At 54.7% G+C, this 12251-nt stretch overlaps 1 protein-coding gene across 12 annotated transcripts in view; it reads left to right on the forward strand.

The window, feature by feature from the left end:
* The first annotated feature begins 287 nt into the window (after window positions 1-287).
* Window positions 288-12251, forward strand: part of SPNS2 (SPNS lysolipid transporter 2, sphingosine-1-phosphate) — an 89772-nt gene continuing 77808 nt past the window's right edge. For 11 of the 12 annotated variants that reach the window (XR_003002037.1, XR_003002045.1, XR_003002041.1 and 8 more), the window contains exons 1-6: window positions 288-778; window positions 4217-4282; window positions 9027-9163; window positions 9708-9859; window positions 10680-10746; window positions 11443-11591. Coding sequence is in view for 6 of the 12 variants with exons in the window: in XM_024736235.1 (XP_024592003.1) it covers window positions 568-778; window positions 4217-4282; window positions 9027-9163; window positions 9708-9859; window positions 10680-10746; window positions 11443-11591 (782 nt within the window). In the remaining 6 variants the exon portion in view is untranslated. Of the gene's footprint in view, window positions 779-4216; window positions 4283-6883; window positions 6978-9026; window positions 9164-9707; window positions 9860-10679; window positions 10747-11442; window positions 11592-12251 lie in introns of all 12 variants that reach the window. The other variant, XM_024736258.1, reaches the window with a different exon arrangement.

Consider the following 12251-nt stretch of genomic DNA (forward strand, 5'->3'; position numbering starts at 1 on the left):
ATCCAATGTTGAGTTTTGCCCACAGGCTGCCTTCCTGTCGGCCGCCCCTCACTGTCTTTGTTTCTCCGGTTAGGACATTACGTAGGAGCAGGTTAGCCTCCGCTTCCGGTCCAGTCCAGTGTCGCTCTCCTGGCCAACACCCAGCCTTCCTGATCTGACCCGGGTTCGAGTCCCTTGTTCACAGCCCATCTCATGTGTGGCAGCCAGACCTTCCCACAGCGAGTGGGACTCTGGGAGACTTGTCTCACTTCCTGTCCTGCAAAGCTTCTCTTTCTCACAGCTGCTACCATAGCCCCAGGCTAGGTCAAAAGGACCAGCCACCCTGGGTGGTGAGGCCAGGAGCTCTCTTCCCCCCAGCAGGCCTCAGGGGCTGCGGATGGTGAAATCTCACCTTCGGGGCTGCACTGGGCTCAGTAGAGACCTGCAGTAAGATACCGAGCGGTTAGGGCAGCTGCTTTGAGGTTGGGAGGCTGGGAGCCCACAGGAAGTGACTTGGTGCAGAGCTGATGCGTCTTTACCCCGGCACCCATCCCGGAACGGGAGCTGTAGGCCTGCGAGGCTGGGGGCATGTCCGCGGAGTGTGGGGAACCTGGGCCCGAGGGGCTTCAGGGCTGGTCCCCGGGGCCAGGCGGGCACTCAGGGGCCATGGGCTCAGGTCCGTGCCCCTCTCCATCCACGCCCACCCCCTGGAGCCTGCCCCGCTGGAGAGCTTACGTGGCTGCTGCCGTGCTCTGCTACATCAACCTCCTGAACTACATGAACTGGTTCATCATTGCAGGTGAGGAAGGGGATGGGCATCCTGGGCGGCACTTGCCCATCTACCTGCTGGCTGCCCGGCCACCAGCCAGCGCTGTGTATCCAGAGTGGCCTTCTGTCTGGGCAGCACATCCCTGCTATTCTTACCCCCGGCCTGGTTTCAGCCCGGCCTGAAATGGGGGAGGGCCAAATGAGTTCCCAATCCAGCCCCAAACTGTATATGCACCCAGGTGTGGGTGCACAATGGTGGTGGGTGGGTGAGGACAGCAGGGAGGACTGGGACTCCGGCAAATGCCTGGTGGTTCTGGGTGGAATGTCGGGGCGAGGTCGTGGAGCACAGGGTGGCCTGGCCCTGCTCCCAAGCAAGAACTAGCTGGCTGGTTGTTTCTGGGGCATCAGGCTGCGTGCAAACTTTGCACATTCTGCCTTCCTTCCTTCCACAGCAGGTAGGCCCCAGGGCTCAACCTGCTGTGTCCTCATGTCACTCACTCATGCACTTATTCATTTGTCCATTCATTCAAGATTCAGCCTTTTCTCTCTTGATCGCGGATTCCTTCAAGATCAACTGAGCACTATGGGCCTTGGGGACCCTCTGGTGCGCCTTGGGGACCCAGGGGAGGGGAAGTCAACCTTGTAGCTCCTGAACTCAGGAATGAGCCTTATGGGGCAGAGGGACAGAGGAGCCTGGGGAGCTCCGAGGAGGTGCTTGCAGCAGGCGGGGCCCTCCTCCGAGGCCAGGGTGTGGATTCAGCAGTTACCAGCTCGCAGCTGTGGAATGAATGGGCCTGGGGTTGCAGATAGCACCAGACCCAGTGGGTGTGTCTGTCTTCGAGGAGCTCAGAGGCATACAGGACACACATAGAAGTGGCTCTAATCCAGGACAGACTCGGGAGAGCATCATTTGGGCAGCCCCAGGATGAAAAACTGAGGGTTCTGACAGAATTCACAGAGGAGGGGCATATGGTTTGGGTCTTGAAGGCTGAAAAAATCGGTAAAGCAGGGAATGGGGTCAGGCAACGGTGTTCAGAGAGAGGGGTCGGCGTGAGCCAGAGCACATGGGGCCAAAGTGCATGCTCTGATCAGGAGAGGAGCTGGGGGAAGCGGCAACTTATTCTAAAAGGGTGTTTGGGGCTGGATCATAGGTTTCTTGGGGGCCAGGCTGGGAGCTTGCACTTTCTGCTGAGGCCGTGGGGAGCAAGTGGGGAGACTGTAGTCAGAGTTGAGGCCCTGATGGAGGCAAGAGGAGACGCGGAGGTCAGTCAGAGGCTACCACTAGGATTAGACTGGAGCTGGGGAGGCATGAGTTGGACTGGGGGTGGAGGGCATGAAGGGGAGAGGAGGGGGCAACCAGGCGCGTGGAGCTCTTTCAGCCCCACAGGCTGGGATCCCTGCTTTCCCGGGAGGCCGCTGGCTGGGCTGTCAGTCCCTGAGTCCTCCCGGCCTGAGGCACTTTCTCCGATGGGACTTCCTCTGGCTGTGCGAGTAGCAAGGCTGTGGTTATTGGGCTGAGGGAGGCCAGGGGAAGTGAAACCCCACAGAGTGCCTGGGGACGACGGTTGGAGCAGGTGATTGTCAGCCACAAGAATTCTGTGGTGTGAAGCAGGTCTTTGGGAGGCCAGAGGGACAGAGGAAAGATAAAAACAAGGCTGGGACTTCCCTGGTGGCACAGTGGTCAAGAATCTACCTGCCAATGCAGGGGACAAGGTTTCAGTCCTGGTCCGGGAAGATCCTACATGCCGCGGAGCAACTAAGCCCGTGCACCACAACTACTGAGCCTGCGCTCTAGAGCCCATGAGCCACAACTACTGAGCCCGTGTGTCACAACTACTGAGGCTGCGCTCTACAGCCCAAGAGCCACAACTACTGAGCCCGAGTGCCAGAACTACTGAAGCCCACATGCCTAGAGCCCGTGCTCCACAACAAGAGAAGCCTCCACAATGAGAAGCCCACACACCGCAACGAAGAGTAGCCCCAGCTCGTCGCAACAAGAGAAAGCCGCGCACAGCAATGAAGACCCAACGCAGCCAAGAAAAACAAAGAAAAACCAAAAAACAAAAGACAAGGCTGGCTCCGCACTGGGGCTCCCGCCTGCCTGCAGAGCAGCGCAGGACTAGGGGGAGCCCAGGAGCAGTCAGAACAAGGGTCTGAGTCCCAGTCCCCCAAATGAGTGTGAATATAGAGAATTTTTACTTAGCCATTTACTTTGTTTACCTGTGTTGTCTCTTGCCAATGAATATGTCTAATTCGTGTAAGTAAAAGTATTAAAAGGGAAGGAAAGACATACAAATTGGTATCTGGACGTGTGGCAATTGGGTACAAAGTGAATATCAGAACAAAACCCTCTCACTTTGCTTCTCTGTTTCTTCCATCTCTTTCACCCACTGGCTGGTCTTACAGGTGTGGATGTGGGGCTTTCTTCTCCATCGTGGGGGTGTTTCTGCAGGGCTCCATTTGTCACTCTGGGTGGGAGGGTAGACTCAGCTCCTCTAATTCCAGCTGTACAGCCGTAGGTGGCTAGAGCCTCTGTTTCTCCATCTGTATAATGGGGACAGTGATACTGAGGGCACTCAGCCATCTCATAATTCAATCAAAGTGATGACAGGGCCAGAGCTTCACAGCTCAGATGAGCAGGTGCCTGGGACCATGACTAACTCTGAAGTACCACCAAGGGGCTGAGGGGATTTCGGCCTAGCAATCTCTTGGAGGGGCTTCAGAGCAAGAGCCTGCCACCCTCAGGGGCCAAGGTCGGACCTGAGTGGGACCTAAGTGGGACCCTCTGAAGCTCTCACGGGCATTCCATGTTTGTGTGTTCATGCCTCTGGAAGAACATGCTTGTGTGTGCATGTGTGCGGGCCGGGGCACATATGCCTTTGCATGTACATGCTCATGCATGTGTATGTATGTCTATGAATGTCTGGAGTTTGTATACAAGCAGGGCTGCACAATCCCAGGGACTTTCATTTACACTGTAGTCTAAGTGAATGGCTGCCGTCACTATGACTATGACGTGAATGGCAGCCCTGCACGTGTGCGTGTGTCTTTACGTGTACATCTCAGTGTACATATGTCCGGGTGTACGAGACTGGGCTTACACACCTGTGAGTGCAGGCTCCTGTATGTGTATGTCTCGGTGCCTCTGGGAGTATACGTCTCTGGGTGTGCCTGTTTGTATGTAGCTGTGTGGATCTGCATGTCTGTGTGCCTGCATGACTAAGTGTCATGCTTGTGCATGAATGTGTGTGTATATCTGTGCCTTTGGGATGTGCTGGCTCCTGTATGTGTGTGTGTGTGTATGTGTTTGTGTGCATGTGTGGGAGAGAGGGGAAGAGAACAGTGGGCCCGGGTGCCACGCCGGTGCTGTGCTGGTCGGCTGCAGGCCTGTCCCAAATGCAGGGGCAGCTGCCCTTAGAGGCCTGGCAGGCAACTTCCCATTTCCTGAGCACTGTCCGTCTGCCCACAGGAGTCCTGCTGGACGTACAGAAGTTTTTTCAGATCAGTGACAGCAATGCTGGTTTGCTTCAGACAGGTAAGGAGGGAATCCCCAGCCTGGGGCCCTGGGCTCATGCTGGGTGGGGGTCTTTCAGCAGGTCCTGTTCTGTGTCCATCTCCAGCTGCTGGGAAATGGGTGCCAGGCTGAGCCTCACTGAGTCCCTTGGCACAGAGGATGGGTGGTATTCGGGTGGGAGGGAGAAGGAGGCAGCACAGGCTGAGATCTGGTGCCTGCACAGCCTCTTAGGGTTTGAGGGTAGGAGCTGTGGAAGAAGCAGCGGGAGCCGGGGCTGGAAAAGGCTCCCGAGTGGAGTTGCTCACTTATCCTTCACATCTGTCAAGCTCAGCTTTGTAGCCGGGGTTGAGAATTTCTGACGTGTGCTTTCCTCTCACGGACCTGATCACTAGGACACAGACAGACAGACAGTGGACTTCCCTGGCAGTCCAGTGGTTAAGACTCTGGGCTTCCTTTGCAGGGGGCATGGGTTCGATCCCTGGTTGGGGAACTAAGATCCCACATGCCTCGAGGAGCAGCCAAAAAAAATTAAAAAAGGTAGACAGAGACACGTACCCCGCCCATGGGCTCAGGTGGGGTCTGGGCCCACTGGGGCCTACATTCCAGCAGTGGGGAGCAGCCACACCTCCCATTCCAAGGTTGGGGTGGTTGGGGTCACAAGACATTAACTTTTCCCCAGTGTCTGGATGGCGACACACACATGCACACACACATGTGTGCACACACTGTCACAACACAGGATACACGTGTGTTCTTTACAGTTTTGAGAGAATTCATGTACAGATCAAGCCCGTATATTTCTTTCCTAAAATAGATCTGCCTGAGAACAAGCATCTGGCATCTGGCTCCTTTTTCCCACCTCCCCTTTACTACTCACCTGTCCACCATTTAAAAATATATTTATTTGGCTGTGCCAGGTCTTAGTTGTGGCATGTGGGATCTAGTTCCCTGACCAGGGATCGAACCCGGGCTCCCTGCATTGGGAGCGTGGAGTCTTAACTGCTGGACCACCGAGGAAGTTCCTGTCCACCATTTTTGGCAGGAAAATACACCTATCCCCATTCTGAGTTTTACTAGGTATAAAAACCTCCAGGGTACTAGACAAAGGGACCCCTCGTGGCTGTTTGGCTTCTGTTGATGAGGCCCTGGAACGGGTCAGAGAGAGCATCGGTAGAAACCGGTTGGGGATGTTTCCTCCAGGCTACAAACCCGGGGATGGCAAGTCGCCAAGCCTTATCTAGCTGTCCCGCTCGTGTGTGACAGTCTACTATTTATCCACGATTGAGAATTCAGAAGTGAGATGGTTGTCTTAGGGATGGGTATCAACACATTTATTTCAACTAAAAAAATGAAGCCAACATTTTAATATCTTTTCTTTTTTTTTTTTTTTTTTTTTTTTGCGGTACGCGGGCCTCTCACTGTTGTGGCCTCTCCCGTTGCGGAGCACAGGCTGCGCAGGCTCAGCGGCCACGGCTCACGGGCCCAGCCGCTCCGCGGCATGTGGGATCTTCCTGGACCGGGACACGAACCCGTGTCCCCTGCATCGGCAGGCAGACTCTCAACCACTGCGCCACCAGGGAAGCCCTTAATATCTTTCTTACAGACAACCAGTCTGATCTGTCCTACTGATTTGGCAAATGAGGACTGGCTTTGCCCATAAGCCTTTATGGTAGACATTTCCCGTAAACTGAATGAGCTTAATCTGCAGCCTAAGGATTTGGATGAAAATATAGTTTAAAACATACAATCATGCTGGAAATCACATCCTTCTCAACTATTTAAACTTACGATAAAAATGCCTCAGCTGAAAACATGCAAAAGGGGACACAGTTCTGTAAACCGAGGCACCGAGCAAAAGAGGTAGATCACTGGTTAGACCACCGTATTTTCCAATTGCTCCTGTCTTGGGGCTGAGGCCGGCAGCTGGTGCTTATCTTCCAGTCATATTGTAGCCAAAGGGAGACTGTGTCTCGGTTCAATACCCACAACCTGCTAGATTAAACAGATAATGGAATCCGAGTCAATATTTCCCTTCCCTGGTTCTTACCATGGTGAACAGGATTATTACCACAAAGCCCCTGATAAGTGAGTTGTGGGGAGGGAGAAGTTTGTGTGTATGAGAGAGAGTGGGGGGAAGCCTGTGAACACGGGGACGTGCTTGTGAGTGTGTAGTGGGGAATGTGCGTGTGCGTGTGAGTGTGTGTGTTTGAGATTGGATGAAGGGAAGGGGTTTCTCTGCAGAAGCAGCCCAAAGAGGTGTGTGGAAAGGGCAGTGGGCTTGGAGGCCTGACGACCAGGCTTGTCCCCAGTGACCTCAGGTGAGTCTTTTCACCTTTCTGGGTCACCGTGCAATGGCCCTAAGACCCACCCTGCTGTCTGTCTGCAGGGTGGTAGACTGGAGGAAACCGATGACTCAGAGGGCACGGTGTAGCTCTAAGAGTGGGGTGGAAGGTCGGGGGGAAGCAGTGGTCAGACACCCCTCGCCCCACCGCTATGGGACAGAGAAGCTGCTGGAGTTAGTTAACTGATTTACAATATTTAAAACGAACACTGATGTGGACCTTACCGTGTGCCAGGTGCTAGTCTAAGGGCTTAACATTAACTCATTTAATCTCACAACAGTCCCACGAGGCAGGGGTTATTATTATGCCCATTTTACGGATGATGAACCTGAGGCACAGAGAGGCTATGGGGCTTGCTGAAGGTCACACAGCTGGTAAGTGACAGAGCTGGGATTCAAATCCAGGTAGCTGCTTATAGAGTCCTTCTCTGAACCCTGTGCTCCTTAATTACTCCCACCTTGTCACAGAAATGATTTTAATCTGGAGAGCGAAGGCGTGCCTGCCTTCCACTTAAGGGCAGGCTTCTCCATCCCAGGATATCTGAAGGTTTAAGGTGTTTATATCCTGTAAAGGATCCCTACCCCAAATCTCATAAAAGTATGAGATTTGGGGAAATATTTTATAAGCTTTAGGTAAAGAAGATGTGCATTAACAAGACACAAAATGACTCCCCCCGAGGAAGATTGATAAATTTGACTACATCAAAGCTAAATTCTTCTGTATGATGGTGATTGAAACTATAAGTGCAATTAGCAATAATAATAGATGACATTTGTTGGGCATTTACATAAAGCCCGTCACTGCCTTTTATATGCTTTATTTTATTTAATCTTCCCCATAACCTTATGGGGGAAGTACTATTACTATGGTACTCTGTAGTTGATAAAAGGAAAACAGGAGAGTTGAGGATTTTGTCCAGTCACACAACTAGGAAGTGGTAGGGTCAGGATGTGAGCCCAGGTATTCAGTCGCAGAATTTGCATTTTAAATCCTTAAAACAAATATAAAGGACTGGGAGAAAATTATCCACAAAGAGCCCGATAGAAAAATAGGCAGAGGATGTGAACACAGAGCCGCTACTCAGCCTCACTTGGAAAAAGAACAACGCAGGTTAAAACGTCAGCGAGAAAAAAAAAAAAAAAAAGTCAGCGAGACGCCATTTGTGTTTCAACCATTAAATGAACAAAAATAAATCGATTGATCCTAGCAAGTGTCAGGAAGCAATATACATACTTCTATTCAAGTGTAAATTGATACAGCCTTTTTGGAGGCCTATTTTGGCAGTAGTTATTATATATTTAAATGCCGTTCACACCAGAGACCTTTCTCAGCGGAGGATTAGGTCAAACCATATTAAACTGCCGTTTTTGTAGGTCAAAACTGGCTTAATTTCCGCAATTGCCTACGGCTCAACCCAGTAATAGAGCGGGTCAGGGCAAAGTGGGAGGGGCTGGAACCTGAGCTGGGACGAATCTGGACATTCATTGGGCTCAGGAAATGTCAATCATCTGTGCTCCTGAATGAAGACGCAGACGCTGGGCGGGCCCCCCCAAAGCCTAAGGCCCTTGGGTGGTGGGACGGGGTGGAGGAGGGTCGGACCTTGCCCAGGTCACCTGGCGGCTCTCGGAGGCAGCGGAGGAGGGTGGAGGAGATTTTATTTGAGGAACAGAAGCAGTGAAGGTAGTTATCCACGTGGTATAGTCACGCAAAAACGTGGCAGTTTCTTTGTCTTCGCAGAATAGCAAACGCATTCACTAATCCAGTCACCAATTCATAAGCGTTTAGTACTTTAAAAAACTGTATAAATACAACTGCAGCGTCAGGGGAATGTTTTACCTACTTAGGAAGACCAAATCTTTTCCAGCCTCCAGGGGCCGCTGGTTTATAATCATTGTGCTCATTCTGAACCGTGCTCATCAGCTCGGAGCAGGCACCTGGCCCGCACCCCGCCCCCTCTTGCCTTCCACGCCCAGCCTCCAGCAGGGGCTTGAGAGCAAAGTCCCTGTGAGTTCTCCGAGAGACAGGGCCCTGGCAGCTCCACGCCGGGCTCTGTGTTCACTTCTGTCTCACGTTTACACGGCCTGGGAGGGGGATGTTGACTTCTCCACTGCTGGGCTGGTGCTCAGAGAGGTGGAGTTAGTAACCCAAGGCTGCACAGTGAGCAAGCAGCAGAACTGAGATTTGAGTCGGGGCCCTGCCCCCACCCTTCCCTCCCAGTCCCCCTGACTCTGGGCAGTGGTGGGGATTGGATTGGGGGATTCACCTTATCTTTTCCTCCTCCCAGCCTCCACCCACTGCCAAGCTTGTGGTGTCTGAGCCGGTCCCTTTTCTGGGCCTGCTGGACCCATCTGCCTCCCGCCCCCACCCCCCCTCCGGCTTTGTTGAGCCGGGGATGCATGCTGCCCCCTGCGTGTCTCCTTCAGTCTTTGTCGGCTGCCTGCTGCTGTCTGCACCCGTGTTTGGCTACCTGGGCGACCGACACAGCCGCAAGGTGACGCTGAGCTTAGGTATCCTGCTCTGGTCAGCAGCAGGCCTCTCTGGCTCCTTCATCTCCCCCCGGGTAGGTACCCTCACCCCTTCCCAGGCCCCCGGGGGACCCGCCCCCACCTTCTTCCTCCCTGATCCAGCCCCAGCAGAGCTGCTTCTGCTCCATTGCGGGCTCCAGGCTGGCTCGGGGATTGTCTTCTAAGGGCTGAGAGAGGGGCTTTCTGAACAGGCTGTTGGACTTTCTTAACAGGGGCCTTCCTCTCTGGCATCTCCCGCTGCTGCCCATGGCTTCACTTCCGCCCGACTGTGCTGGGGCTGGGGGTGAGGGTAACTGCTACTGTCTGTGGGACCTGGCCTGGTTAGCACAGATGATGCCCAGGAAGAGGGCTACTCAGGGCAGGGAGTTGGGGGTGGCTGTGGACACCAGCAGGGGGCACCCGTGTGGTTTGGGGAGCCTGGACTGGGAGGATAATGAGGTGTCTGGAGCCCTGATCTCCCTCTCCTCCCCTGGGGCACGTGTCACCAGATGCCCTCGGGTCCCTCTGACAAATCCTCAGGTCCCCTTGCCCAGAGGGTGATTTCTGGAACTCACTGCAGTCTTGTGCCTGTTTGCCCAGTACTCCTGGCTCTTCTTCCTGTCCCGGGGGGTGGTGGGCACTGGCACTGCCAGCTACTCCACCACTGCGCCCACTGTCCTGGGAGACCTCTTCGTGAGGGACCAGCGAACCCGAGTGCTGGCCATCTTCTACATCTGTATCCCTGTTGGAAGGTTGGTATTACCCTGGATCCACTTCCCTGGGTGCTAAACTGAGGCCCAAAGGAGTCAGAACAGGAGCCGGGCTGGATGGAGGAGACATCAGAGCAGAAAGGCTTGGAATCCCAACTCTACCCCTTCCTCACTGTGTCACTTTACCTCTCTGAACCTCAGTTTCCTCATCTGTAAATGGGGCCAATAACACGAACTGACAGGCTATGGTGGGAGTTAGAGGTACGTAATGAGGACGCACCCTACATGCTAGTACACTCCAGGAAGGGGTGAGAAATAGCGACGCAGCAGTGTGGGCTGCACAGGGAGGGGCCAGCGCTGGGAGGGGAGGCAGACAAATGTCTTAGGGTTGGGCCATGCACTCCATAGTGGGGTAGGACAGAGTGGGTTTTGCAGTCAGGCCCCTGAGCTCTGACTCAGGTTTCCTGAAATCTCCTGATTTGGGCAGGGCTGAGACTTGGGGAGGTGGGGTGGGTGGTGCCCAGATAGAGAGACAGTGGATGTTTGGGATGGGCCTGGGGCCAGAGGTCACCTGTGACTTGACCAAGGGCAGTGGACATCTGGGCCTCACGTGGCTCACTTTTCCCAGTGAAAAAGGCAATAAGCTGCAGAGAGCCGGCTCCCTGGGGTCGGGGCACCCCGGCTCAGGCTCGCCTTGGGGCCTCAGGGCTGCCTCCCTTCCCTCACTGCCCATTTCCCCTGCCCCCTGTCGCAGTGGTCTGGGCTAAGTGCTGGGGTCGGGGCACCCCGGCTCAGGCTGGCCTTGGGGCCTCAGGGCTGCCTCCCTTCTCTCACTGCCCATTTCCCCTGCCCCCTGTCGCAGTGGTCTGGGCTACGTGCTGGGGTCGGCTGTGACGGAGCTGACCGGGAACTGGCGTTGGGCCCTCCGAGTGAGTCCAGCTTCCTTTTCTTCCCTCCGCTTTCCCCCTGGGCCGGCAGGGACTTTCCAGCCTCCAGTGGCCTTTGCCCCTTGGCACAGTATCTGGCGCCATGGGGGGTGTTCAGACATCAGCAGCTCAGACATTTGGGGTGTCCTGTGGACCACGGCCTCTGGAAGTCGTGCCCCTGGTTCAAATCCCAGCTGCTCAGTTTGCTAGCTTGCAAGTCACCTCCCTCTTGGGGGCCTCACTTTGCCTATGTGTAGAGTGGGGGAGTAAAGTCTACCTTATGGAATCTTGAGGATTAATGAGACAAGGGATAGGAAGACACTAGGGCAGGGCTGGTGTGGCAGATGGAGGTGTGGGCCTGGAAAAGGGACAGTTATTGGGGCAGCAAGTACTCAACAGTCAGGGTCAGTGTAGTCAAGCCTCCAGGTCTCAACCATGTCAGGCTCACAGGTCCCAATAGAGTAGTGTCTGAATAGGACAGACAGGTGTTAAGTCAAACCCCAAGGGGACCCTGCTCTCCAGAGAGGCTGTCCTCTCAGGGGTGAGGGGGTGAGAAACAGTGGTTTGTCAAGCTCTGGGTATAACCAGCTCCCAGGAAGTGAGTCCCTCGCCAGCCTGGACCACAGAGTTGTCACTGCCAGGATCTCCTGGGTCGCAGGAGTGTGTGGTCCTGAGCTTCCTGGGCCCTCCTGTCCCCAGATCATGCCCTGCCTGGAAGCCGTGGCCTTGATCCTGCTTATCGTCCTGGTTCCAGACCCACCCCGGGGAGCTGCTGAGAAGCAGGGGGTGGTGACCGTTGGGGGCCCAAGGAGCACCTGGTGTGAGGACGTCAGATACCTGGGGAGAAAGTGAGTGTCCCTGCCCCTCCCTGCATGTCACTGAAAACCCCTCTGTCTGCCCCGGCATCACTGACTTCCTTCCCTACACCTCCAGAGAACCCTCCCCAACTGCCCCAGTGTTCACAACCCTCTTCCTTCTCTGAGCTCCCACTCACCGACTGAGATGCCCCTCCCCCACTCGGAGGCCCCCTCCACCTAGCCATGTGATGGAATACGGGCTGGGAGAGAGGGAGGAAGACACTGTGAGCTCCAGCCTTGGCTCTGCCCTGCCTTATCCCAGAGTGACCTGAGACTTGGAACCTCACTTCCCTCATTTATTCAGTGGACATAGTTCTCCAGCTTTGCCGGCTTCTCAGGGTCACTGGGAAGATGCCCGAGTGAATCACTCACCTCTCTGAGCCTCACGGGAAAGCATCCCTCCTCTGTTCCAGGCATGGTCGGGGAGGCAGACAGGAGTCACCCACATGGGCGGGTCTCATGATTTACCAAAATATGGGGCACGGGCAGGACCCCACTCTCTTTGTTACAGACCCACGAGCCGAGTGGAGGGCGCTCAGGGGAGGGTGGGGCAGCACAGACAGCTTGCTGGAGAATGTGATGTTGGATTTGGGTCCGTCAGGCTGGGGAGACTTGGTCAGGCAGAGAGGAGGGAGGAAGGAACAGCAGGAG

This window comes from Neophocaena asiaeorientalis, unplaced genomic scaffold (genome assembly GCF_003031525.2).
Source record: "Neophocaena asiaeorientalis asiaeorientalis breed wild unplaced genomic scaffold, Neophocaena_asiaeorientalis_V1.1 scaffold129, whole genome shotgun sequence".
NCBI lineage: Eukaryota > Metazoa > Chordata > Mammalia > Artiodactyla > Phocoenidae > Neophocaena > Neophocaena asiaeorientalis.